The following is a 26553-nucleotide window of genomic DNA, read 5'->3' on the forward strand; positions in this document are numbered from 1 at the left end:
GAGATCAGATTTACGACACAAGTTTGTTTATTTGTTTGTTTTCTAAACAAATATATTAACAAAACAGAAAATCTGATGACATCACAGATGAGCAGCTGGTATGGAAGGAAGCTGCTGACCCTAATAGTGTGTGTGGATTAAAACTTGGATTTACAGCAGCTGGATTTATCATCACACTGGTTACAATTGAAATGACCCACATATCACACACACACTGACTGGTCTTTTACGTTCACATTTCTCTCTCTCACTCTCTCCATTCATCTTTAAGGTCTCTCTGCTCGAGTATCCCTGTGGGGGAGAACACACCCCCAGCCCCATTGCCAGCAATGTGCCCCTCCCAGCCACGCCCACCTTCACGTCCACCACCCTGCTGACAGCTGTCACCACGGCAACAGAGGCAGGACATACCATCAGCTTCCTGGGAGACAGAAATGGACAATTACACAAGGTGAATGAGATCTGTGTTAAAGGGATTTTATAAACCACTCACTCTCCCACACCAAAGTCCACAGAGAAAATCAGTGATTTTAGCTGCAGGGACACAGGAGCTGCTGGTGCTCTGCTGCCTCGTGTGGTCACTTTGTGTCACTGAGGTATGCTGACTGTTGTATGTCAGTGATGACAACACTTCAAAAACACAGTACTATCCCTTTAATGAGGTGACAGCATGAATGAAGTCCTGGTCCAGGACTGAGTCTCTGCTGCTAACAGTGATTTAACTGGAGGCAGCTCCACCTGCTGGCAGGATGTCACCATAACAACTGAAACTCATGACTGTGACTCCTCCTCCTGTGGTGCAGGTGTTGGTGCGCTCTGATTGGTCAGGTGACCTGTACGGCAGCGTGACCGTGGACAGTGGCAGTCCTGTCAGCGCTGACCTCCTGCTGGACCAGGACCAGGAGCACGTTTATGTCCTGACCAGCAGCAGGGTGAGACACTGATGACGATGATGATGATGAAGTGATGAAGGTCAGTCACTGACATGTCGTTTTCCTGTCTGTCCCTCAGTTGTCCAAAGTTCCCGTGTCTTCATGTGAGACACAGAAAGACTGTCAGTCCTGTCTCACTGTCAGAGACCCACACTGTGGCTGGTGTGTCCTGGAGGGAAGGTGAGACTGTCTGTCTGTCTGTCCTCTGTCTCTCTGACAGCGTCTCTGTCTGTTTGTCTGACAGTGTGTCTGTCTGACAGCATCTCTGTCTGACAGCATCTCAGACAGTGTCTCTCTCTGTCCTCTGTCTGTCCTTTGTCTCTCTGACAGCATCTGTCTGTCTGTCTGACAGCATGTCTGTCTGTCTGTCTGACAGCGTCTCTGTCTGTCTGACAGCATCTCTGTCTGTCTGTCTGACTGACAGCGTCTCTGTCTGTCTGACAGCGTGTCTGTCTGTCTGACAGCATCTCTGTCTGTCTGTCTGTCTGTCTGTCTGTCTGACAGCATCTCTGTCTGTCTGTCTGTCTGACAGCGTGTCTGTCTGTGCAGGTGTTGTCGTAAACATCAGTGTCAGCGCCACCTGCAGTCCAATCACTGGCTCTGGAGCTTTGAACCGACCAATCAGTGTGTGACAGTACGAAGTGTGCAGCCTGCCAATCAGAGCGCAGACGAGCAGACACAGGTACAGACTTCCTGTCTGTGATGATGACATCATCAGGTGATCATGTGATCAGCTGTTCACAGACCTGTGACGTATCTGTGTCCGTCTCCAAGGTAACACTGTCAGTCGTCCAGCTTCCCTCCCTCACTGAGGCGGAGCCTCTGTCCTGTGTCTTTGGACTCCTCCCACATCAGCCCGCTATCGTCATGGGAACTAGCATCACCTGTCAGTCACCTGCACCGGAACTCCTCCCTCCTATGCCTTCAGGAAGTGGTGAGTTTAGTTCACATGAGTTTAGACGGATAGTTTTTGGTTTAATTAGTGAAGTTAATGGTTTAGTCTTTTAGTCTGGTCTCTCTGGTCATGTGATGGTGGTCGTACCTTCATCCTCTCATTTCCTCTGTTCAACAACAGGGGGCGATGTGTGGTAAATGTCGTCTTCTCTTCTTCTCTGCTTCCAGATCACATGATCCTGCCTGTGTCTTTGACATTTGGTCACGTGACCATCGCCACAGGAAACATGACCTTCTACGACTGTGGGGCCGTGAGTCGACTCAACCAGAGCGCCCAGTAAGAGACGAAGACCATGATGAAGACCATGATGATGATATTAGTCGTATAGTGATGATATTGATGATGTCTTCCAGGTGTCTCTCCTGTGTCCTCAGTGTGTGGACATGTCACTGGTGTCCCTTGGATCAGCTGTGCACTCACAACCACAGCTGTCCTCACCAACACATCATCCTCAACCACAGAGTGAGACACTGTCTCTGTTTGTCCCTACCTGTCTCATTCTGTCTGTGTCTGTCTCACCCTGTCTCCTGTCTTTCTGCAGGACTCTCTGGGTCCTTCCTCATGTCCCCTCATCTTCTCGCTGCTAAGTTCTGCCTTAGTGCCGATTAGCCTTAGCAGCAGTGTGGTGCTGCAGGGACGAAACCTGGACGTGTTCACGGTGAGTCTCTGAGTCTCTGAGTCTACAATATCTTAAACACACATTCACGTCTTTATCTCACTGTTTTCACAGACTTCTGTAAACCACTCACTCTCCCACACCAAACCTCAGAGAGAAAATCAGTGATTTTAACATCACAGCACACAGGTGTTTTTGATCCACTGCTGCCTCCATCACTAAGTTCAAATGTCTTATTTTGTAAATTCTGCATTAAAAATCCTTGGTTCAGATTGACCTCAGTGACACAAAGTGTCCACTTGAGGCAGCAGAGGACCAGCAGCTCCTGTGTCCCCGCCAGCTGAAATCACTGATTTTCTCTATGGGGTTTGGTGTGGGAGAGTGAGTGGTTGAAGTCAGTTGTTGTGTGTCAGTTAGCTTCATGTGTGTGTGTATGTGTGTATGTGTGTGTCTCTCTACAGGATGAAGCTCAGTACGTTTGTATCGTGGAAATAAATGGAGATGAGTTTCACCTGAAAGCTGAAGAAAGAAAACACGACGACACACACACTTTTACCTGCAACTCACATCAGGTAACACACACACACACGCACGCGCACACACAAACACACACACACACACACACACCACACATCACCTCACCTGTCCGTCTGTGTGTGTGTAGTTTCAGTCGACCCTCAGTCAGCTTCAGTATTCAGCTCCTGTTTATCTGAGACGAGGAGAGCGCCGCATCGACACGTCACCTGGTCTCCACCGTAAGACTCTGTGTGTGTGTGTGTGTGTGTGTGTGTGTGTGTGTGTGCGCGCGTGTGTGGGTCACTAATCTTTGTGTGTGTGTCTTTAGTCCAGCTGTACGACTGCTCTGCTGGCCAATCAGATTGCTCACAGTGCAGGGCGGTGCCTGAGGAGTACCGCTGTGTGTGGTGTCCGGGAAGCTCCGCCCCCAGCTGTGTTTACAACCAATCGTGTAGCAGCGTACCTGCAGACACCTGCCCGCCCCCTCACATCAGTCAGGTTAGTGTGATCGTCACTCACGCTGATGCTGGTGGTACCTGTTGCCATGGAAACACATCTCACTGTCGGCCCATCTGCAGGTACTTCCTGTCTCTGGTCCTTTGGAGGGCGGAGTCTTGGTGACAATTTCAGGTTCAAATCTGGGGATGAGGTACCAGGATGTGGTGGGCGGAGTCACAGTGGCAGGTGTTCACTGTTCACCGCTACCTGAAGGTTACCAGATCTCTACCAGGTAAAACACACACACACACACACACACACACACTCTCACACACATGCACACACACACAATGTACAAATTGTTCAACTATAACACTCTCTCTCTGACTGCGTGTGTGTCCGTGCGTGTGTGTGCGTTGCAGGGTTGTGTGTGAGCTGCAGCCCAGTGGAAAACAGAGGAAGGGGAGTGTCCTTGTTGCCGTGGGAACAGGTTCATCTGGAAGATCGACACAGATCTTCACCTATCAGGTGAGAGAGATGGAGGTCACCTGACCTCTGTGAGTGTGAGAGAGACAGAAGTCAGTCATGTGATCTGTTTGTTGTGATCAGGACCCTCAGCTCGTGGCTCTGGTTCCTGACAGAGGTCCAGTCTCAGGAGGAACCAGACTGACCATCAGAGGGCGCCACCTGCTGACAGGACAGAGCAGTGACCTGCAGGCTTTTCTGGGGACGCAGCCATGTTACATGTTAGTACTGCAATACTACTACTACTGCAATACTACTACTACTACTGCTAAGTAACAGCCATGTTACATGTTAGTACTGCAATAATACAACTACTACAGTACAGTTAATACTTCACATACTATTACTACATGACTGACTGTAAGAATAAGTGCTACAGTATTTCAGTAAATCCTCTCATTGTCTCCTCCTCTCTTCCTCTCCTCCTCTTCTCCTCTCCTCCTCTCCTCTCCTCCTCAGTGTGGAGGAGTTGACTGACTCTCAGCTGGTGTGTAGGACCGGGTCCAGTCCTCGGGTGGGTGGAGTCTCAGTCCGGGTTTTGTTTGGGAAGGCGGAGCGTAGCATTCCTAATGTGAGCTTCCGTTACCTTGACGACCCCGTCATCACCGACGCCAAACCCGCCGAGAGTTTCTACGCGTAAGAACCAGTCAGTGATCACAGTCCGCCTGTCCGTCTGTGAGGCCGACGCCCTAATGAGGTGCTGACTTCCTGTTTTCAGAGGGGGGCGTGTCATCATCGTGACGGGCAGGAACCTGGACGTCGTGCAGCAGCCAATCATATCAGTGTGGGTGGAGCCTGTGGAGGGGCAGAGGGTGAAACGGAGAAGACGATTGGCCCTGCTGTCGTCCAGGCAACAGCTGGTGTTCAACAGCTCCATGACAACGGTGAGACACACTGTCCAATCAGAGACATGGATGACAGGTTTTAATAGCAACAAGTTTACTCAACCTGTCTCTGTGTCCAACTGTCTGTCCCTCTGTCTCAGGTGTCGGAGCGCTGCTCTGTCCTGTCGTCCTCTCAGATGACTTGTCTCACCCCCGCTGTGACGTCTCAGCTCAGAGTGAAGGACGTCTGGTTTCAGTTGGACAACGTCAGAGTTCACTTTGAGTCCATCAAGGTACCCATCTGTCACATGACACTGTGACATCACTTCCTGATGATGTCATCGTCTCTAATGTCAGAACTGGAAACAGGAAGTGAATTACAATAAGAGTAACCCTGTCTCTCTGTCCACCTGTGTGTCTCTCTGTCCACCTGCCTGTCTCTCTGTCCACCTGCCTGTCTCTCTGTCTCAGGGGAAAACCTTCTCGTACTATCAGAACCCAGAGTTCTTCCCTCTGAATCGAGACGCTCCAGATTCTCCGTATCGTTTCAAACCAGGAGGAGTCATCGCTGTGGAGGTGAGTGAGTGAGTGAGTGAGTGAATGTCTAATTTTTGTCTCTCAATTTTGGACTGTTAAACTTTATCACGCTGAAGTGACTTCTGTCAAACTACACAATGTGACCTCACTTCCTGTGTCTTGCCTTTCAAATTAAAGCCATGCATGGTTCAGCCGTAAAGGTTTTGATTTTATTTTGACAAGATGCAGCTTCAAATACACTTTCTTCAGCGACTAAATGAACAATGAAATCTCAATGATTCATTATTTTTCTGGTCGAATGTTTGGGGGCGGTCCTCACGCCTGTCCTCTGTGTGTCTGTGTCTCAGGGACAGGACCTGACCAGAGCCATGTCCAGACAGGAAGTGACTGCTCGTCTTGGAGACCAGGAGTGTGAGGTGAAGACACTGGACAACACTCATCTGTACTGTGAACCTCCAGAGAGACAACCTCTGAGTGTGGACGACAGCAGCGAGCTGCCCAGCCTCAAGGTAACACTGCAGTGCACCTGCTCACCACAGGAAGGCACTGTGGTTCACCTGTTCATGTTAGACCTGCCCATATAACCACTGTCTCTCTCTGTGTCTCTCTCTCTCTGTCTGTCTCTCTCTCTCTCTGTCTCTGTCTGTATCTCTGTCTCTCTCTGTCTGTCTGTCTGTCTCCGTGTCTCTCAGGTGTTCCTGGGGAGCCTGCAGGTGGACCTGGGACTGGTTCAGTACGACAGTGACTCTCTTCTGTCTCCCGTCCCATTGGCTGCTCAGATCAGTTTGGGGGCGGGGGCAGCGGTGATCATCCTGTCAGTGCTGGTCGTCATCCTGATGTACAGGTCTGTCCCTGCTAAAGCTAACAGCTAAGCTAAGCGAATGTCCTCACTATGAATGCTATACCAACATGTGTGTGTGTGTGTGTGTGTGTGTGTGTGTGTAGGAGGAAGAGTAAACAGGCTCTCAGAGATTATAAGAAGGTTTTGCTTCAGTTGGAAACTTTGGAAATAAACGTGGGAGATCAGTGTCGCAAAGAATTCACAGGTACACACACACACGCACACACACTGACACTCACACACACTGACACTCACACACACACACACACACACACACTCAGCTGTATCTTCTTCTTCTTCAGACCTGATGACAGAGATGATGGACCTGAGCAGTGATGTAGGAGGACCAGGGCTCCCCCTGCTGGACTACAGGACATATGCAGAGAGAGTCTTCTTCCCTGGTCAGCAGATGGCGATGTTGAGTCGACAGCTGGACCTGCCAGAGTCCAGGAGGTCGACTGTGGAGCAGGGTCTACAGCAGCTCAACAACCTGCTCAACAACAGACTCTTCCTGACCCGGGTGAGTACCACACCTGGACCTGGTCGGACCTGGTGTGTGTGGTCTCTTGTCTGACGTGGTCTCTGGTCTGACCTGGTATGTGGTCTGACCTGGTATGTGGTCTGTGGTCTGACCTGGTGTGTGGTCTGTGGTCTGACCTGGTGTGTGGTCTGTGGTCTGACCTGGTTTGTGGTCTGTGGTCTGACCTGGTGTGTGGTCTGTGGTTGTGTGTCTCAGTTCATCCACACCCTGGAGGCTCAGCAGGGTTTCTCTCAGAGGGACCGTGGTTACGTGGCCAGTCTCCTGACCATGGCGCTCCACGACAAACTGGAGTACTTCACTGAGGTCATGAAGAACCTGCTCCAGGACCTGGTCCAGCAGTACGTCGCCAAGAACCCCAAACTCATGCTGCGCAGGTATGTAGTCCTGTCTCCATGGTAACCACAGGTCCTTGGACACCTGGAGTTCTAACCTGTCTCTCTCTCTGTCCCCCTTTCTGTAACTATCACCTGTCTGTCTTTCAGGACAGAGACAGTCGTAGAGAAGATGTTGACCAACTGGATGTCCATCTGTCTGTACTCCTTCCTCAAGGTAACACCTGTCTCTCTCTCTGACCTGTCTCTCTCTCTCTCTGACCTGTCTCTGTCGCTCTATGACCTGTCACTTTCTGACCTGTCTGTCTCTCAGGAGGTGGCGGGCGAGCCTCTCTTCGTCCTCTACAGAGCTATAAAGTATCAGGTGGACAAAGGTCCAGTGGACGCTATCACAGGAAAAGCCAAACGGACGCTGAATGACAGTCACCTGCTGCGAGACGACCTGGACTACAGCGCCATGGTAACCATGGCAACACACTGGGACTAACACAGAGACAGACAGACAGATAGACAGGACACGGTAGACCTGAACCTGTCTCTCTCTCACTGTGTATCTGTCTCTCTCTCTCTTTCTGTGTACCTGACTCTCTCTCTCTTTCTGTACCTGTCTCTCTGTGCACCTGTCTCTCTCTCTGTGTACCTGTCTCTCTCTCAGACGCTGACAGTCCTGGTGAAGAACGGCGTTGAGGTCCAGCCTTGTCCCGTCAAAGTCCTGGACATCGACACCATCACACAGGTGAGGACACAGAGGCTTGGACAGGTATCTGTCTGTCCACTTGTCATCTGTCTCCCTCACATCTGCCTGTCTGTCTGCAGGTTAAAGATAAGATCCTGGATCAGGTCTACAGAGGCGCCCCCTTCTCTCAGAGACCAGCGGCCGACAGTCTGGACCTGGGTATGCTCACCTGTCTTTCTGTCTTACCTGTTTCACTCTCTCAATGTCTCACTCTGTCTCACCTGTGTGTGGTCTGACTGACAGAGTGGCGTTCAGGTCAGGCAGGTCACCTGACCCTGTCAGACGACGATGTCACCGCGGTGGTTCAGGGTCGCTGGAAACGAATCAACACGCTGCAGCACTACAAGGTAACGATGAGCGTCCAATCACAGCCACTCACGTACAAGCTCCTCCCTCAGCATCAACTCCGCCCACCATCAAACTTGTGTGACACATGCACTCTTCTCTGTGTTCATCAGGTTCCAGACGGAGCAACAGTCGCTCTGATACCTCGCTCCCAGAGTTCAGGAGGAGTCAACCAGGTGTTCCAGACCGGAGAGAGTAAGAACCAGAACACACTGAGCCAGAATCAGAACACACTGAGCCAGGACCAGAACACACTGAGACAGAACCAGAACACACTGAGACAGGACCAGAACACACTGTGACAGGATCAGAACACACTGTGACAGAACAAGAACACACTGAGACAGGATCAGAACACACTGTGACAGAACAAGAACACACTGAGACAGGATCAGAACACACTGTGACAGAACAAGAACACACTGAGACAGGACCAGAACACACTGAGACAGAACCAGCATACTAATAAAAGAGTAAATGTAGAGACGACAGTCTGTATGATTGATGGACTGTACTGTGTGTGGTTGCCATAGAAACACCGATGTTAGAGGGTGAGGAAGACGAGGGTCTGCGTCTGTGGCACCTGGTGAAGAGCAGTGAAGATCCAGAGATACCAAAGCACCGCAAGAGCAGCATGAGGGAGAGAGAGAGAGCCAAGGCCATACCTGAGATTTACCTGACCAGACTGCTGTCCATGAAGGTAACACACACACACACACCTGACCAGACTGCTGTCCATGTGCAGTATACCTAAGTACGACCTCTCTCTGTCTCTCTGTCTGTCTGTGTGCAGGGGACACTGCAGAAGTTCGTGGACGATGTCTTCGTTGCAATCCTCAGTACGAAGCGTCCTCCTCCGATCGCAGTCAGGTTCTTCTTTGACTTCCTGGACGACATGGCGGAGAAACACGGCATTGACGACCCAGAGACTGTCCACATCTGGAAGACCAACAGGTGAGACACACCTGTCTGCCTCTGACCCGTCTGTCCCTGTCTGACCTGTCTGTCTGTGTGTGCATCTCCAGTCTCCCACTCAGGTTCTGGGTCAACATCCTGAAGAACCCTCAGTTTGTTCTGGACGTTCAGGTAACGGACAGCATCGACGCCGTCCTGTCTGTCATCGCTCAGACCTTCATCGACTCCTGCACCACATCTGAGCACAAAGTGGGACGGGTATGACCTGTCTGTCTCTGTCTCTGTGTCTGTCTCTTTGTCTGTCCATGTGACCTCACTATATACTTCTGACCAATCAGGACTCTCCTGTCAACAAACTGCTGTACGCCCGAGAGATCCCCCGATACAAGCAGATGGTGGAGAGGTGAGACTCACCACTGGTAACCATAGAAACACAATGCTCTCTGTCGTGCAGTTACCATAGAAACCCTGTGTGTGTGTGTGTGTGCAGGTATTACAGCGACATCCACAGTGCTGCGTCTGGATGTTACCAGGAGATGAACTCTACACTGACTGAACTGTCCGGGGTCAGTGAACACACACACACACACACACACACGCATGTACAACATTAATGACTTGAGGGGATATTGCATTGACTTACATTCATTTCCTGGAGACTTACTCTAACCTTAAACACAATTACTTCTGGCCTAATCCTGATCCTAACCTCAAAACATATCTTCACTTTAAAATGTAGTCATTTACATTGTGTGGACTTGAATTTTGTCCCCACAAGGAAGACAAGTCCCCATAATGTGACTGTGTGAACAGGTTTAGGTCCCCACAACATTAGTGATACATGGGTACGCACTAGGGGTGGCTCGATACGATACTCAGGATCGCTATCGGTCCGATATTGGTCAAAATCTCAGGATCGACCATCGAAAAAAATAAATATAGCCCGTCCGATCCGATACTTAAGTACAAAAAAACTTAACTTTCACTTTCCGCGACATGCCGTAAGACACTATCGCCTCAGCAACAGCAGGCGCTGTAGTGTGACGCGCCGTAAACAGAGACGCAGCCGCTGCAGCATGTGTAAACAGAGGGTCGTGAGTGACAGCCTAGCAATTTTAGCATGTCGGCTGTGTGGAATTACTTTGCGCGCAAGGAAGGACAAAGTAATACAGCCGAATGCTGTTTGTGACCGAGTGAATGTCAGAAAGGAATGTAAAAGCAATTGTTTGTGACGGTTATTTAAAGTTAGCAGTTATTTAAAGCAGCTATATGTCCTATACAGAGGTTGCGCTAGACTTTTTCGTTGTCTGTCATTTTGACTGACAGGGTCATAAAAATCCTGTCATAATCAATTTTTACCGGTCACTTTAAATGATAATAATGACATATTCAATTGCATTGTTTATATTGCAGTGGAATATGAATAGTTCACCTGTGGCCTAAACTCTCACACCTTCCTCCTGGTCCACATGGACTTAAATCGCGTGCCTGCTTGCGCGTAGTTGCGCGTGGTAGGAAATCCCGCAACATGCGCTCCTTCTGCACCAGTGGATCAGCTGCACCGGTCACAGACGCGCTCCAAAGCCTCCTGTCCATAGCTCTTTAACACGCTGTCAGCACTACAAGGATAGCGAGATGCATTGAGTACGGTGTCCAGGTCAGAAATGATGCTCAGATTCTCCGATGGGAATCTTTATTTTGTCGCACAACATTTTTCTATCCTCCCTCCTCAGCCAGGAGAACTCTTGCTCCCACAGAACTCGCCTAACCTCCTTACTGCCGCTTCCTCGCTCCGCTGAGGCCAAGGGCTGAGTTTGTCCTTCATCTGCATCTATCCCTCTTTTTTCACCTCTTTTATCAACATAGTTTTTAGGGGTGTGAATTGCAATCTGTCAAAATGACGGATGGCTCTCAGATTTTTCCGTCACCGTTTTAAAAAAACAGTCAATGACGGAAAATATTCGGTTAACGCGACCCCTGGTCCTATAGCCTTTAATGCAACTTTGGAATTTAGTCCATTCTATATCTAATTTGATATGGATGTTTTACAGTTCAACCCCAGAGGTTACATGTGAAGTTGTGTATTTTGCACTGATTTGAAGTTTAAATAAAGGCTTTAGGCAAATCATGGGCTATTTTATTTCTTTATTTAGGGGAGCAGAATATTTGTTGCACAGTTTGAACATAGTGTTTTTAGATAGTAAAGTACATCTATACAAATTATATTTATTATTAACAACTTAACAGAGGAGAAAAGAAGGTATCGGATCGATATCGGTATCGGCAGATACTCTAAGTTGCAATATCGGAATCGGTATCGGACATGAAAAAGCTGTATCGAGCCATCCCTAGTACACACACACACACAGATAAGTAAACAGAAACAACATAAACTGGAAGTTTTCTGTGTTTGTGTTTCAGAGTTTTGCATCAGAGATGAACAACTTTGTTGCTCTTCATGAACTGTACAAGTACATCAACAAGTACTACGACCAGGTAACACACACACACACACACACACACACAGAAAATCTATGTTTGAAGTTTGTAAACCACTCACTCTCCCACACCAAACCCCACAATGATAATCAGTGATTTTAACATCACAGGAGTTGTTGATCCACTGCTGCCTCCATCACTAAGTTCTTATTTTGTAAAATTCGGCTTTTATAATTCTTTGTTCAGTTTAAAATCAGTGACACAAAGTGACCACACGAGGCAGCAGTAGACCAGCAGCTCCTGTGTCCCAGGAGCTAAAATCACTGATTTTCTCTATAAGGTTTGGTGTGGGAGAGTGAGTGGTTTACAAACTCCAGTTTCCTGTTGGAAAAGTCTGTCTCATAGTGAACTGAGTCTTTTGTTCAGTTGTTTTGTTCGTGTCTCACCCAACCACATTTGAAAAAAACAGGAACAATCCCTTTAGTTTTTACTCTTTGTCTCTCTGTCTGTGTGTCCGTCCGTCCGTCTGTCTGTCTTTCCCAGATCATCATGTCTCTGGACGAGGACAGCTCAGGACAGAAGATGCAGTTGGCCTATCGCTTGCAGCAGGTTGCTGCTCTGGTGGAGAACAAGGTCACCGACCTCTGATGACCTCTGACACTTGGACAGAGACTGAAGCGTCTTCTCCGGAAATCACTGGACTCTTTTTAACTTTGTGTTGTCTTCCTCTCTGTGTGTGTGTGTGTGCGTGCGCGCGTGTGTGCGTGCGTGTGTGTTATACAGCAGCCAAACAGTCACTGACTGAATAACTTAGTTAACCCAAACCTAAACTTAGTTAACCCAAACCCAGACCTGAACTAAACCAAACCTGAACATGTCCAGTCTGCGATGTAAGCGACAATCTAACCAATCAGATCAGGGAACATCGTCTTCTGCTGCCTTGCACTACATTTCCCAGAGTTCCCTGCTGTCTCAAAGCACAATATTGATAGTTTTTACTGATCACGTGTATTGATTGATTATTGATCTGCTGGATGTTGTTTTTTTTGTAACTGACTATAATAATTTTGCCTTTTCTACTGAAACCAGCGTCATCACAACATGTAAGGATGAAGTGATGACTAATGATAATAATAATAGTAATAATGAGACCTCCCACTGACCTTTGACCTCTGTGGGGCGTTCACTGAATCAGGAAGTTTTTGTAAATTTGACCCTCAGTCTGACTCCACTTTCTGGTCGTGACCTCTGACCTCAGGACACAGCCCACTCCGGATCCCAGTCTTCCTCACTTCCATGTCGAGTCCAGATTGATTCCACATGGTTCTCAGGTTTAGATCATGTAAACCTGAATTATTGTTATTATTGTTTTTCTAATTGTTGTGGTTTAAATTGAGCCTGAATGATCAAGGTGATCGACCTGATCAATAATCAACAAATAAACCACTCATATTAAAGGTGAAGAACAGAAAGTCAAGTAGAAACTGGAAACAGACTGAAAGTTAAACGTTAAAGTCGAACCTGCTGATAAAAAAACAAAAAAACAGTCCAAACAATCTGAATTCTGGGATTTATACTGTGTGTGTGTGTATGTGTGTGTGTGTGCGCGTGTCTGTTACTGAGTCACTAACTTATTGTATGTACATACCACATGTACTATTTATACCTATTTATCCCAGCTGTGCCTTCACTCTCGCAGCTAGGTGGCACTGTCTGTCTGTTCTGACAGCATCCTTTTTTTTTTTCTTTTTTTCAATTCATGTATCCTGTTGCATTGTGGGAAGAAATTCATTGTAATGTTTAACTTTTATTGGATCAGGGAAGGAAACTAACCAACTCACAATTTTCATGTACAAATGCCCACAAACCCCAGTCTAACAGTAGGTGGATGCTAACAAACAGCTAGCGTAGCATACACCATTTTACAGACAGGCAGCTAAAATAAATTATAGCATATTACACACCAGCTAGCTTAACACTGCACAACATCAGCTAGCGTAACACTGCACAACAACCGGCTATCTTAACACTACACAACAAACAGCTAGCATAACACTACACAACAACCAGCTAGCATAACACTACACAACAACCAGCTAGCGTAACACTACACAACAACCAGCAAGAATAACACTACATTTTATTGCACAACTAGCTAGCTTAACACTACACTATATGACAGAACTACCGGCTAGCATTAGCAAAACAACGTTCCACTTTATAACAGTGAGTGAGACACAACCTTGATATTGACTGACAGTTTTTGTGTTTGTGACGTCAACAACGACGACCTGTCAAATCTATTATTATCTGTTATCCACGACTGTGTAAACATCTGTAAGCAGCTACATTATATCACATATGCTACTTATTTAAAAGTAGCTGTTCTGAAGCTAACATTTTAAATTAGCTGTTCAAATATGAAAAGTATGGAAGAGCATTTCTGCCACATGGGCAAAAAGCAACGCATATTCAAGTCATAATTATAACATACAAACTCATAATAATGAGATACTATTTATGACTTAGTGTCTCATATTTAGGACAGAAATGGGCTTCTATAGAAAACCAGCTGTTTAAAACTTAAATGTTTGACTTTGTCAGCAATAAACACCAACTAACTTAACAAATTTACAGATTTTAAAGTGATTTGAGAAGTTTTGTGGTGTCTGACAGGTGTGTGACAGGTGTGTGACGTTAACGGTTGTCAGTGTTTGCTCTGCTCTCACTGCGCAGACTGAATTCACACCATGTTTGTTAAACAGATGAAATCATCAGCTGAGGGTTTGTTGTGATCTGACTGACCCTGGAGACGGTCCTGCGTCTCCATGGCAACATTCTGACTTGGTAGTTTTATTCATCAGACACTTCCTGGACTGAAGCACAAAGTGAAGCAGCTCTTCTTTTTTTATACGACATGTTTATGAATGTTTGGTTTGAAACATTTTGGACTGATCGCAGCTTCTCTGTGTTTTTTCTTCTTCTTCTGGTTTTTCTGATCTTTGCTGTTTAATCTCTTAACTGTGTTTTGCCTTGCGTGCTTTTTGAGCCTGTGTTTGACCCGTAGTTGTAGTTCTCTCTGATCAGAGTAGACATGCATGCGTGTAATGATGACGATGATGATGATGAAGATTTACGGTGCTTGTTCAAACCGTTGCGTTTTTTGTTTTTTAAAATAAATTTGAAAGGTGGGGCTTAAACTCTGCCGCTCCACTGATGATGTATATGGATGGAGGTCAAAGGCTGTAGTTTGACCTTTCACCTCCTGATCTCTGTACAGTTTTCTAATCGTCTGGACGTGATGTCACAGATCCTCAGCTCTGGTTGGTCGGGCTGCTTTTTTTTCTATGAGGGACTGAAAAGTGCACAGAGTGATTTTTTGTACTGGCTGTGTACAGTTTGATAACTGTGTAAATGTATGTGTAAATACAAGCAATGTGATGAAGATGAGGCAAACACTTTGTATCATGTACAAATAAAGTTATAATTTTAACAAATATTAATCATCTTTTAATGCTTCCATACACTATCATCGTCCATGTCAAACCTGCAGCGCCCCCCGTTGCTGAGAACTAGTCTGTCACTGAGGCACTTTTTGTAAGTGGAAACATGAATAGAAATATGGACAGAGTCTTTTGGTTTCCACCAGGGGGCGACTGCTGGTTGTTTGAATGGAAGTCTCTGGATGGAAGTTAACCACTCTTTACAACAAAATCTACGTCTAAGTCTACAATATCTGCGTCACACGTTCACGTCTTTATCTCACTGTTAGACAGACTTTTGTAAACCACTCACTCTCCCACACCAAAGCCCATAGAGAAAATCAGTGATTTTAACAACACAGCACACGGGAGTTGTTGATCCACTGCTGCCTCCATCACTAAGTTCAAATGTCTTATTTTGTCAAATTCGGCGTTTGAAATCCTTGGTTCAGATTGACCCCAGTGACACAAAATGGCCACACGAGGCAGCAGTGGACCAGCAGCTCCTGTGTCCCCGCGAGCTAAAATCACTGGTTTTCTCTATGGGGTTTGGTATGAGAGAGTGAGTGGTTTACAAACTTCAGTTTCCTGTTGGAAAAGTCTCACAGTGACATAAAGACGTGAACGTGGTCTTTAGATGTTTTAGACTTAAACGGGTGTAGATTTTAGTCTTTTTTTAAATAGTTAAGATCTCCATGTCTCAGGATGATTTTCGGCAGTTGATGTGGTTACCCCCCCCCCCCCCCCGTCACTGATCCCAGTTTGGGTCTTGTCTCAGCGTGCTGCTCAGTGCGCATGCGCACATCCCGGTGTCCGGTGTCAGACTGTCAGTGAGCAGCTGTTGAGACCATGAACGGCAGAACCGACACGTCAAAGACAACGCACCCAGAATAACCGAACCGGAGCCGAACCAGACCTGCTCCACTGCTCCCGGTGCAGAAGAAGAGCGGGCAGGACACCGAAGAGGAGCCGCTGAGCCGCTGCTGGAGCTAACGGAGCTAACAGGCTAAGTGACAGCAGACCGTCAGCTGTTAGCTAACAGGCTAACGTGCAGGCCCATGTGCACCACGCTGACCCGTTCTCAACCGCTCTGACCCGGGTTACACCGAGGCCCTCCTAGATCCCGGGTCTCCGGTGAAGTTCAGCCGACTGAAGCTGACTGAAGCCCCGCAGAGACTAGACGACACGAGCCGGGTCTCCATCATGTTGATAGGTAAAGTTATCAGTTAACCCGGGTCAGTGTCAGTGTCAGTGGTGGGTTAGGGTTAGCCTGAGCTAACGGTGCCAGGCTGTGACTGCTGCTCACACACACACACACACACACACACTGAGTGAGAGAGAGAATATACACAAAGAGGAGAGAGAGAAAACACGCACACACACACACACACAGAGTGAGAGAGAGAAAACACTCACAGACAGAGTGAGAGAGAGAAAACACACACAGTGAGAGAGAAAACACGCACACACAGAGTGAGAGAGAGAAAACACACACAGTGAGAGAGAAAACACACACACACAGAGTGAGATGGAGAAAACACTCACAGACAGTGAGAGAGAGAAAACACACACAGTGAGAGAGAAAACACGCACACACAGAGTGAGAGAGAGAAAACACACACACAGTGAGAGAGAGAGAAAACACGCACACACACACACACACAGAGAGAGTGAGAGAGAGAAAACACACACAATCACAACAAACACAGAGAGAGAGGGCGACTTCTATAAATACACACACCTCTCACTCTCACACACACAATGCACAAAAACACACACACTAAGTCACAAGCATACAAACAGAAATACAAAATGTGTGTCCATTTAAAGTTGTGATGACATCACTGAGTTTATTCACATGTAAAAGTTCATATGATAATTAAATGAATAATAAATAATAACAGTTATTTACACCAATTGTTACAAACACATGCTTTGAGGGCGGAGCTTAAACGTGTATCAGTCCTCTGTCTGACTCCTCTTCTCTGTCTGGCCCCTCCTCTTCTCTGTCTGACTCCTCCTCTCAGCAGCAGTTGGAGCTGGAACTGAAGACTCTGCCGTCACTGGCAAAAAACAGCGACGCAGAGGAAAGAAACACCGGAAAGTTGGAGCAGAGAAGAAGTAAGAGACGCACGCACACACACACACACATTCAGACAGTAACACACATATTAACACACAACACATTCACACAGAGGCTATATTTAGCTGTGTGTGTGTGTGTGAGAGAGGGAGGTTCTGTCTCTGTCCACTCTGAATACACTTCATGACCACATTGACTTTCTGTTTGTGTGGTTGTATGAGGCACTGACTCATGGTCAGAGCTGACTGTGCTGTGAGCGCCCCCTGCTGCTGAGTGAGACGAAGAGGCTCACTCTGAGTAAAACTTGGTTAAAGGGTAAACTGATGTTATCCACAAAATAACTGAACTATCTCTTTAATGACTGTATTCATTTGAAGCTCTCAGTCGGCCGTTTTGAGCTGTGGTTTCTTCTTCAGGTCTGAGGATCTTCTGAGTCTGGATCCTGACAGCAGCCGCCATCACTCGCCACAAACCACGACGCCGTCACAGCCAGAGGAGCTCCATGAAGCTCCGCCTCTCTCCCCCATCTCAGCCAGTCCAACTGCTCCCTCTCACTCACAGGCCTCATCACCTCCTCCCCCAAACTCCGCCTACATACATCGCCCTGTCTCTCCCCTGCTGCCTCTTCCGCCTGCTGCCCTGCCCCCTGGCGACGCCCCGTCCACACCCACCGTGACGCCTCACACCTTCACACAGCCACTTCCTGCCCACAGGCTCAGCCAATCAGACGCAGAGCACAATGACACCCATAATTCCTCCAGATCACCTCACAGAACTATTCAGTCCTGTCCCTGTCCATCACCTCCTGCCTCACAATCACAACCCGCCCCGTTGTTAGGCCCCTCACACGACGACGACCCCTTCCTGCTGACCTCGGTGACCTTCACCTCCAGTGTCTCCTCCCACCTCTACTCCCACCTCTGCTCCACGTCCACTTCCTTCCTCCGCTCCCATGACTCTATGGACCCTCCCATTGGTCTGTGTCCTGTGATGTCATCTGCACATCATCAATTGACCACGCCCCCTCTCGTGTTGACCCCACCTCCTCCAGAGTTATGTCCGCCCCCTGCTCAGCTGCTGGGCTCTGACGATGAGGAGCAGGAAGATCCGTCGGACTACTGCAAAGGTCAGTAGGTCACATGACCTCAATGCTATGTTTTTTTAATATTAATGTTAAAAATCACTAAAATACAAGACGAGCGGTCTGTTGGTCTGGAGTGGTACTGCAGTTTGGAGCATGTCACAATTATACTGATGTGTATTATTGTAATAGTGAACAGTTAAAAGTGGGTGGAGCCTACTGACAACTGATTTTTTACGTATGAACTCCTCGCAAAAATAAGATGTTGCCAAAAGCATACACGTAGATAAAATACAACTTCTGGTGTTTTGGGGGCGGAGCTTTGAACAGGGCTGGTAGTCTTCTGGAATGGACCACAAAGACACAGCTCCCCCTTGTGGCCCTTGACATACAGTCATAGTAAATCACTATGACTGTATGTATTTTAAGTCACTTATGTAAAAGAATTAACAATTTCCTCCACTCGCGTTCATGGAACGTGGATATTTATGGTAATAAAAGCGATAAAATCGTCAGTTGAAGTATCATGGCTGCTCTGTTGTGTTTGTGTTCAGGTGGTTACTACCCGGTCAAGATTGGTGACCTGTTCAATGGAAGATACCATGTGGTCAGAAAACTGGGCTGGGGACATTTTTCTACAGTGTGGCTCTGCTGGGACCTGCAGTACGACACACACACACACACACACAGACAGTGTTGTTGTTTACTTGTTGTTGTGTTGTTGTCACAGACAGTGAAACTGTGTGTGTTTTCAGGAGAAAGCGTTTTGTGGCGTTGAAGGTGGTGAAAAGTGCAGCTCACTACACTGAGACCGCTCTGGATGAGATTAAACTGCTGAGATGTGTGAGTGTCTCTCACACACACACACACTCACACACACACACACACAGTGATGTAGTACTCGAGACCGATTTCTGCTTTCTCAGACTCGTCTCGGACTCGTTCCTTCAAAGACTCGGTCTTGACTCGGACTCGGACCACAGTGGGAGGAGAAGGACTCGTAATTTCAGACCGAGTCCTCGAGACCAACGCATTTTTTTATGTTCATGTTATGTCCTAACTATGATTAAAAAAGTCAGGGTGGGCTTAACATGTTGATGACAGGGCAGCACTGTTGAAGCAGTTTATAAAAATAGGCAGGAGATGATGCATGTGATAGGGATGTTTTTAATGGTGGTAATAGCATAGTCCATATTAAGACGTTAAGACCGCTCCTCTAAACAATTCCCAATCTAGTTTAGTCTGTAGGCCTAACTGTTGATTCTTAACTGGGGTGATACTAAATCATGAATATGAAAACTGACATGTTTTTATGGTCTTGGTCTCCGCTCCTAAAGGACTCGGTCTCGACTCTGACTTGCTTCCTCAAAGACTCGGTCTTGACTCGGACTCGACTGTATTTGAAAACCAACGGACTCGGTCTCGACTCGGTCTCGACCCTTCAAAGACTCGGTCTTGACTCGGACTCGGCATAGGCGGTCTCGTCCCCATCACTGCGCACACGCACACACACACACACACACACACGCACTCTGAACCGATGATGTGATTCCTGAATGAATCTGTGTGTCCAGGTCAGAGACAGTGACCCCTCTGACCCTCACAGAGAAACTATCGTCCAGCTCATCGATGACTTCAAGATTTCTGGAATCAACGGAGTCCGTATCCTTCACCACCTGTCTGTGGTTCTGTGTTTTTGTTTGTGGTTCTGTTTGTATGTGTAGTTCAGTGGTTCCGTGTTTATGTCTGGCTCTGTGGTTCTCCTCAGCCTTAGTCTCAGATGTCTGTATGGTTCTGGAGGTTTTGGGTCATCAGCTGTTAAAGTGGATCATTAAGTCAAACTACATGGGTCTTCCTCTGGTCTGTGTCAAGACTATCCTGAGACAGGTGAGACCTCACTGACCCTGATCTGACCTCACTGACCTCTGTGACCCTGATCTGACCTCACTGTGTGTGTGTGTGTGCGCGTGTGTGTGTCAGGTGTTGCAGGGTCTCCAGTATCTTCACACTAAGTGTAAAATCATCCACACTGACATCAAACCAGAGAACATTTTACTGGAGGTGGACGAGGTTTACATCAGGAGACTTGCAGCTGAGGCCACTGTCTGGCAGAGAGCTGGAGCTCCGCCCCCTTCAGGCTCATCAGGTGACATCATCTCTCACACACACACACACACACACACACACTCTCTCTACTGGAAACTGGAACAGACTGATAGTGATATGAGGACTTGATGATGTCATTCATGTAGTTATCATCAGGAGGCACATGTGAGCTTCTTACCTCACATAAACACAGGGGGGCAGCACTGAGCCTTTGTCACTGCTAGTAGATAAAACAGTGCAGTATTAGGTGTTGAGTATTTTTGTAAGTACAAGTACATGAGCCAAGTATTTGACTGAAACATGATGCAAATGTTAGTGTCGGTGTTTTCCTGAGACGAGTCCGTGTCAGACTGGGAGCTGTGGTTTTCCCTCTGTACTGACACACACACACAGACAGACAGCTGCATGTCTGTCTCTGTGTGTGTAACCTGTCTTTCTCTCTGTTACCTGTCTGTCTTTTATTCTTCTGCTGTATTTTATTTCCATCTCTCTTTCCTCTGCTGTTGTTTCTCATGTTTTCTTCCTGCCTCTCTCTCTGTGTCTCTGTGTGTCCTCTGGCTGTCTCTGTGTCTCTGTGCGTCTCTCTCTCAGTCAGCACGGCTCCCAGGGATTTAGAGGTGAGTGTTCAGGTGTGTTCACTTGCTCTGCTCTCATTAGTCAATTCACCTGCAGTAGAATACAGTGTGTGTTTGTGTGTGTGTGTGTGTGTGTGTGTGTGTGTAGTTTGATAAACTGTCAAAGAACAAGAAGAAGAAGATAAAGAGAAAAGCCAAGCGTCAGCAGAAACTGTTGGAGGAGAGACTGGTGGACATACAGGTAAATACTGCACTCTTTGTAGTTCAATAATAATAATAATAATAATAATAACAATAATATTATGATGGTGTCATTGTCTAACAGCTAACATGATGAGTATGTGTGATTGCATCGTTTACTAATGAGCTGCTGTCAGCCAATCAGAGTGAAGTAACTGTTTGTGTTTGTTCAGAGGATGGAGGACGAGGAAGGTCAACACAGTGAAGACACACACAGTAACTGTGAGTACACACACACAGTAACTGTGAGTACACACACACACAGTAACTGAGTACACACACACACAGTAACTGAGCACACACACACACAGTTACTGTGAGTACACACACACACACAGTAACTGTGAGTACACACACACAGTAAATGAGTACACACACACACACAGTAACTGTGAGTACACACACACACACAGTAACTGAGTACACACACACAGTAACTGTGTACACACACACACAGTAACTGTGAGTACACACACACACAGTAACTGAGTACACACACACACACACACACAGTAACTGAGTACACACACACACACACAGTAACTGTGAGTACACACACACACAGTAACTGTGAGTACACACACACACAGTAACTGTGAGTACACACACACAGTAACCGAGTACACACACAAACACACAGTAACTGTGAGTACACACACACAAACACAGTAACTGTGAGTACACACACACAGTAACTGAGTACACACACACACAGTAACTGAGTACACACACACAGTAACTGAGTACACGTACACACACACAGTAACTGAGCACACACACACACAGTTACTGTGAGTACACACACACACACAGTAACTGTGAGTACACACACACAGTAAATGAGTACACACACACACACAGTAACTGTGAGTACACACACACACACAGTAACTGAGTACACACACACAGTAACTGTGTACACACACACACAGTAACTGTGAGTACACACACACACAGTAACTGAGTACACACACACACACACACACAGTAACTGAGTACACACACACACACACAGTAACTGTGAGTACACACACACACAGTAACTGTGAGTACACACACACACAGTAACTGTGAGTACACACACACAAACACAGTAACTGTGAGTACACACACACAGTAACTGAGTACACACACACACAGTAACTGAGTACACACACACAGTAACTGAGTACACGTACACACACACAGTAACTGAGTACACACACACACACACACACAGTAACTGTGAGTACACACACACAAACACAGTAACTGTGAGTACACACACGCACACAGTAACTGAGTACACACACACAGTAACTGAGTACACACATACACACACAGTAACTGTGAGTACACACACACACAGTAACTGAGTACACGTACACACGGTATTTGTGAGTACACACACAGTAACTGTGAGTACACACCAGAGGTTGCGCTAGACTTTTTCGTTGTCTGTCATTTTGACTGACAGGGTCATAAAAATCCCGTCATAATCAATTTTTACAGGTCACTTTAAATGATAATAATGACATATTCAATTGCATAGTTCATATTGCAGTGGAATATGAATAGTTCACCTGTGGCCTAAACGCACAGTCTCACACCTTCCTCCTGGTCCACATGGACTTAAATCGCGTGCCTGCTTGCGCGTAGTTGCGCGTGGTAGGAAATCCCGCAACATGCACTCCTTCTGCACCAGTGGATCAGCTGCACCGGTCACAGACGCGCTCCAAAGCCTCCTGTCCATAGCTCTTTAACACGCTGTCAGCACTACAAGGATAGCGAGATGCATTGAGTACGGTGTCCAGGTCAGAAATGATGCTCAGATTCTCCGATGGGAATCTTTATTTTGTCGCACAACATTTTTCTATCCTCCCTCCTCAGCCAGGAGAACTCCCGCTCCCACTGAACTCGCCTAACCTCCTTACTGCCGCTTCCTCGCTCCGCTGAGGCCAAGGGCTGAGTTTGTCCTTCATCTGCATCTAATCCCTCTTTTTTCACCTCTTTTATCAACGTAGTTTTTGGGCTTTTTAAAGAAACTTCTGACACTCAACTGCCGTGACATTTTGTCTTCTTTTCTACTTTCAACTTACTGTAATATGCTCTTCACCACCAAGTGGTCAAGGGTGTGAATTGCAATCTGTTAAAATGACGGATGGCCCTCAGATTTTTCTGTCACCGTTTTAAAAAAACGGTCAATGACGGAAAATATTCGGTTAATGCGACCCCTGGTACACACACACACACACAGTATTTGTGAGTACACACACACACACACACAGTATTTGTGAGTACACACACACACACACACAGTAACTGTGAGTACACACACACATAGTAACTGTGAGTACACACACACACACATAGTAACTGTGAGTACACACACACACACACAGTAACTGTGAGTACACACACACATAGTAACTGTGAGTACACTAACACACACACACACACACACTACATTCATTTATTAATTGTTTTCAGGCTCTCTGGTCGTCAATGGCAACACTTCCTGCTCCACAACCAATAGTAAAGCCAGTCCTGAGTCTGGCTGCTCCTGGTTGGATGACACTTTGAATGGCCACGCCACTGGCCGGTATTCTAGCCCCGCCTCCGGCCTATCAGGCTTCTCCAGCTCTGTGATGTCAGCAACATCTGAGTCAGCACTTTCTACTCAGTCAGGATACTCGAGCGGACGAGATGGTGAGAGAGTGGCGAGACAAAGACACACGCACACACACACACACACACACATACATACACCTGTCAGGTAACCCCTCCCCCTCTCTGTCTGTCTCTCAGTATTCAGTGCGACAGATTTCGTCCTCAGTCCTCTGGATCCTCAAAACGCAGACAAACTGAAAGTGAAGATCGCTGATCTTGGAAATGCCTGCTGGGTGGTGAGTTCTGCTGGAAATCAAGATTTCACAGATTTCATCAATAGTTATGAAGCTGCTGAGGATGTGTGACCACCAGAGGGCCCTGTTCTCTTTAAACCAATGAGAGGCTGTAAATCTTTTTGGTACCAGTTATCAATATCTGTCCCCTCTTCATCTTTTGACCAATCACACGTCTTCTCTCTCTCTCTCTCTCTCTCTCTCTCTCTCTCTCTCTCTCTCTCTCTGTGTCTCTCACTGTGTCTCTCTGTCTCTTGTCCAGCACAAACACTTCACAGAGGACATTCAGACAAGACAGTACCGAGCTGTGGAGGTTCTGATTGGAGCAGAGTACGGACCTCCTGCTGACATCTGGAGCACAGCCTGCATGGTACGCACACACACACAAGCACATGCACGCACACACACACAAACACACGCACACACAGTTCCAGATTTAAATATCTAATCACTGATTGATTGACATGTGGATGGTTGCTGTTTCAGGCGTTTGAGTTGGCCACAGGAGATTATATGTTTGAACCTCACTCGGGAGAAGATTACACCAGAGATGAAGGTAAAAGTACTCAGTACTACTGCGCTCAGTACTCACGTGTATACTGGAAGTACTTCTACTGGAGTATTTGTACTCTCTCTCTACAGATCACATCGCTCACATCATCGAGCTGCTCGGTCCGATGCCTGTGCCCTTCGCTCTGTCTGGCAGGTACTCCAGAGAGTACTTCAACAGGAGAGGTGAGAAGCCCCGCCCACCTACCTGTCTGTTTTTAACAGGTAGTACATGTGCTTTTCAAGTGTGGTGGTTTGAGGTACTGAGGCAGATTGAGCTGTGAGCGCCCCCTGCTGCTGAGATTAAGCCTGAGACACAGAGGCTCATTCTCAGTGAAAACAGATTTTATTCACGTAACCAAAAGACAACGATATCTTCGTCACATGTTCACGTCCGTTCACGTCTCACTGTCAGACAGACTTTTCCAACCACTCACTCTCCCACACCAAACCTCATAGAGATAATCAGTGAGTTTAGCTCGTGGGGACACAGGAGCTGCAGGGTCACCTCGGCTGCTAGCTGCTAATGTTAGCATCCATGCCTAATAATTTATACTAGCATTCAGCATTATTATTGTTAATGGCACATTAGCATGTTAGCATATATATATGTTACCCACTTTACAGCCTGAGAGACTCACTCGCAGTGCAAACACAAGGAAACACACATGTCACTGTTAGCCAGACCTTTCCAACAGGAAACTGTCTCAAGTGTCTCGTCCGTCTCACGTGTCTCAGGTGAGCTGCGTCACATCTCTAATCTCAAACCGTGGGGTCTCTTCGAGGTTCTCCTGGAGAAGTACGAGTGGCCGTTGGATCAGGCGGCTCAGTTCAGTGACTTCCTGTCCACCATGTTGGAGCTGCATCCTGATCGCAGAGCGACGGCCGCGCAGTGTCTGCAGCACGCGTGGCTGCAGACATAAACACACACACACACACACGTGTGACACTGTGGTGCATTTGTGTGACGTTGGAAATAATCACCTGGACTGACTCTGCTCTGATTGGTTGATCGTGTGTGAGTGATTGTTCAGTGTTTGTCGGCAGCAGATTCTACTGAGGCTGAATCTACAGGTCACTGTTAACACACACACACACACACACACACACACAGAAACCCCAGAGTGAGTGAGTGAGTGAGAGTGAATGAGTAGGTAAGTGTCAGGTAAACAGAGTGTAAAAGTATTTGTTGCGAGGTTTGTGCGCGGCGGGCACAGTAGAGACGCTGAGTCATGTTGTGAGATGATGATGATAATGATGAAGAACGTCTGCTGCTGATTGGTTGGTTTGTCACTGTCTGTTAAATGTGGAGTTCCTCTGGGATCAGAGTCAGATCCTCTGTCAGTCGGAGAACCAGCAGAGTCTCTGTCCTCTGTGGGACGGAGTGTGTTGGACAGTGAACATGTGGATTCAGCCTCAGGTGACATCTCCCTCTCTTTGCTGACCTTTGACCTCCAACAACACATTAGAAAAACTTTTAAACTGATCAATATTTGTTTTGATGGATTCTACTGATTTGTTTGTTTTGATTTTTTCAGTTTGATCGTTGATCAAACCTTCAGTCGACCGTCTCACTGACTCTGATCACAGTATTGACCTCTGACCTCATCTGTTTCTAAACAACTAGTGCCTTGAAATTGTCCCTGGCCCCGCCCCTGTCACATGACACCTGTTTTTTTTTTTTCTACATGTGTCATTTGTGTGGAATGTTTTTTTTTCTTTTTTTTGTGAAAATAAACGTCAATGAAAAGTCAAACCAACAGTCTGCTGCCCTCTGCTGGACTCTGTGCAGACTAACCAGACATGGTTCTCGAACAATGGGTCAAGGCCCACAGATGAGCCGCAGGAGGGTTGTTTTTGGGTCCCTAAACAAATTTACTTATTTAAGTTCACATGAGTTTGTTTAAAAATAAATAATTTCTTATTTTTGAAGTGTCTTTGTACAAAAAAGGCTAAAATACCTAATTAAAAATAAAGTAAAAAAATACCCAGTTGTGATTTTCTTGACAGATACTGTGATGTAGTTAAGTTAAATATTACTTTTATTACTATTTAAGATTATT

The 26553-nt window shown here is 46.8% G+C and overlaps 2 protein-coding genes across 8 annotated transcripts in view; both read left to right on the forward strand.

The window, feature by feature from the left end:
- The window catches only part of plxnb3 (plexin B3), a 35921-nt gene extending 20932 nt beyond the window's left edge, over positions 1–14989 (forward strand). For all 6 annotated transcript variants that reach the window (XM_058644010.1, XM_058644012.1, XM_058644014.1 and 3 more), the window contains 36 exons: positions 272–451; positions 804–932; positions 1012–1112; positions 1482–1614; positions 1707–1866; positions 2055–2163; positions 2241–2349; positions 2429–2545; positions 2965–3075; positions 3168–3258; positions 3348–3517; positions 3598–3749; positions 3880–3985; positions 4067–4203; positions 4442–4618; positions 4701–4866; positions 4968–5099; positions 5278–5382; positions 5691–5852; positions 6036–6187; positions 6289–6389; positions 6487–6704; positions 6921–7099; positions 7208–7274; positions 7371–7517; positions 7713–7793; positions 7874–7952; positions 8037–8140; positions 8252–8333; positions 8672–8838; positions 8932–9092; positions 9164–9311; positions 9392–9456; positions 9544–9619; positions 11475–11549; positions 12036–14989. In XM_058644010.1, the coding sequence (XP_058499993.1) occupies positions 272–451; positions 804–932; positions 1012–1112; positions 1482–1614; positions 1707–1866; positions 2055–2163; positions 2241–2349; positions 2429–2545; positions 2965–3075; positions 3168–3258; positions 3348–3517; positions 3598–3749; positions 3880–3985; positions 4067–4203; positions 4442–4618; positions 4701–4866; positions 4968–5099; positions 5278–5382; positions 5691–5852; positions 6036–6187; positions 6289–6389; positions 6487–6704; positions 6921–7099; positions 7208–7274; positions 7371–7517; positions 7713–7793; positions 7874–7952; positions 8037–8140; positions 8252–8333; positions 8672–8838; positions 8932–9092; positions 9164–9311; positions 9392–9456; positions 9544–9619; positions 11475–11549; positions 12036–12140 (4554 nt within the window). In that variant the 3' untranslated portion in view covers positions 12141–14989. The remainder of the gene's footprint in view (positions 1–271; positions 452–803; positions 933–1011; positions 1113–1481; positions 1615–1706; positions 1867–2054; positions 2164–2240; positions 2350–2428; positions 2546–2964; positions 3076–3167; positions 3259–3347; positions 3518–3597; positions 3750–3879; positions 3986–4066; positions 4204–4441; positions 4619–4700; positions 4867–4967; positions 5100–5277; positions 5383–5690; positions 5853–6035; positions 6188–6288; positions 6390–6486; positions 6705–6920; positions 7100–7207; positions 7275–7370; positions 7518–7712; positions 7794–7873; positions 7953–8036; positions 8141–8251; positions 8334–8671; positions 8839–8931; positions 9093–9163; positions 9312–9391; positions 9457–9543; positions 9620–11474; positions 11550–12035) is intronic.
- A 776-nt stretch (positions 14990–15765) lies between these two features.
- Positions 15766–26477, forward strand: srpk3 (SRSF protein kinase 3). 2 transcript variants are annotated; one of them, XM_058643659.1, is made up of 17 exons: positions 15766–16187; positions 17002–17095; positions 17474–18183; positions 18693–18801; positions 18894–18981; positions 19713–19800; positions 19919–20025; positions 20119–20284; positions 20836–20861; positions 20968–21060; positions 21233–21281; positions 23529–23747; positions 23847–23944; positions 24204–24311; positions 24428–24497; positions 24584–24676; positions 25229–26477. In XM_058643659.1, the coding sequence occupies exons 1-17, from the start codon at positions 16178–16180 to the stop codon at positions 25411–25413; spliced, it is 2313 nt and encodes a 770-aa protein (XP_058499642.1). In that variant the 5' UTR covers positions 15766–16177; the 3' UTR covers positions 25414–26477. The 2 variants fall into 2 exon arrangements, with proteins under 2 accessions (XP_058499642.1, XP_058499643.1); XM_058643660.1 differs by having other exon boundaries at positions 17005–17095.
- The last annotated feature ends 76 nt before the right edge of the window (positions 26478–26553 follow it).

The sequence above is a fragment of the Solea solea genome, chromosome 11, assembly GCF_958295425.1.
Source record: "Solea solea chromosome 11, fSolSol10.1, whole genome shotgun sequence".
Classification (NCBI taxonomy): Eukaryota; Metazoa; Chordata; class Actinopteri; order Pleuronectiformes; family Soleidae; genus Solea; species Solea solea.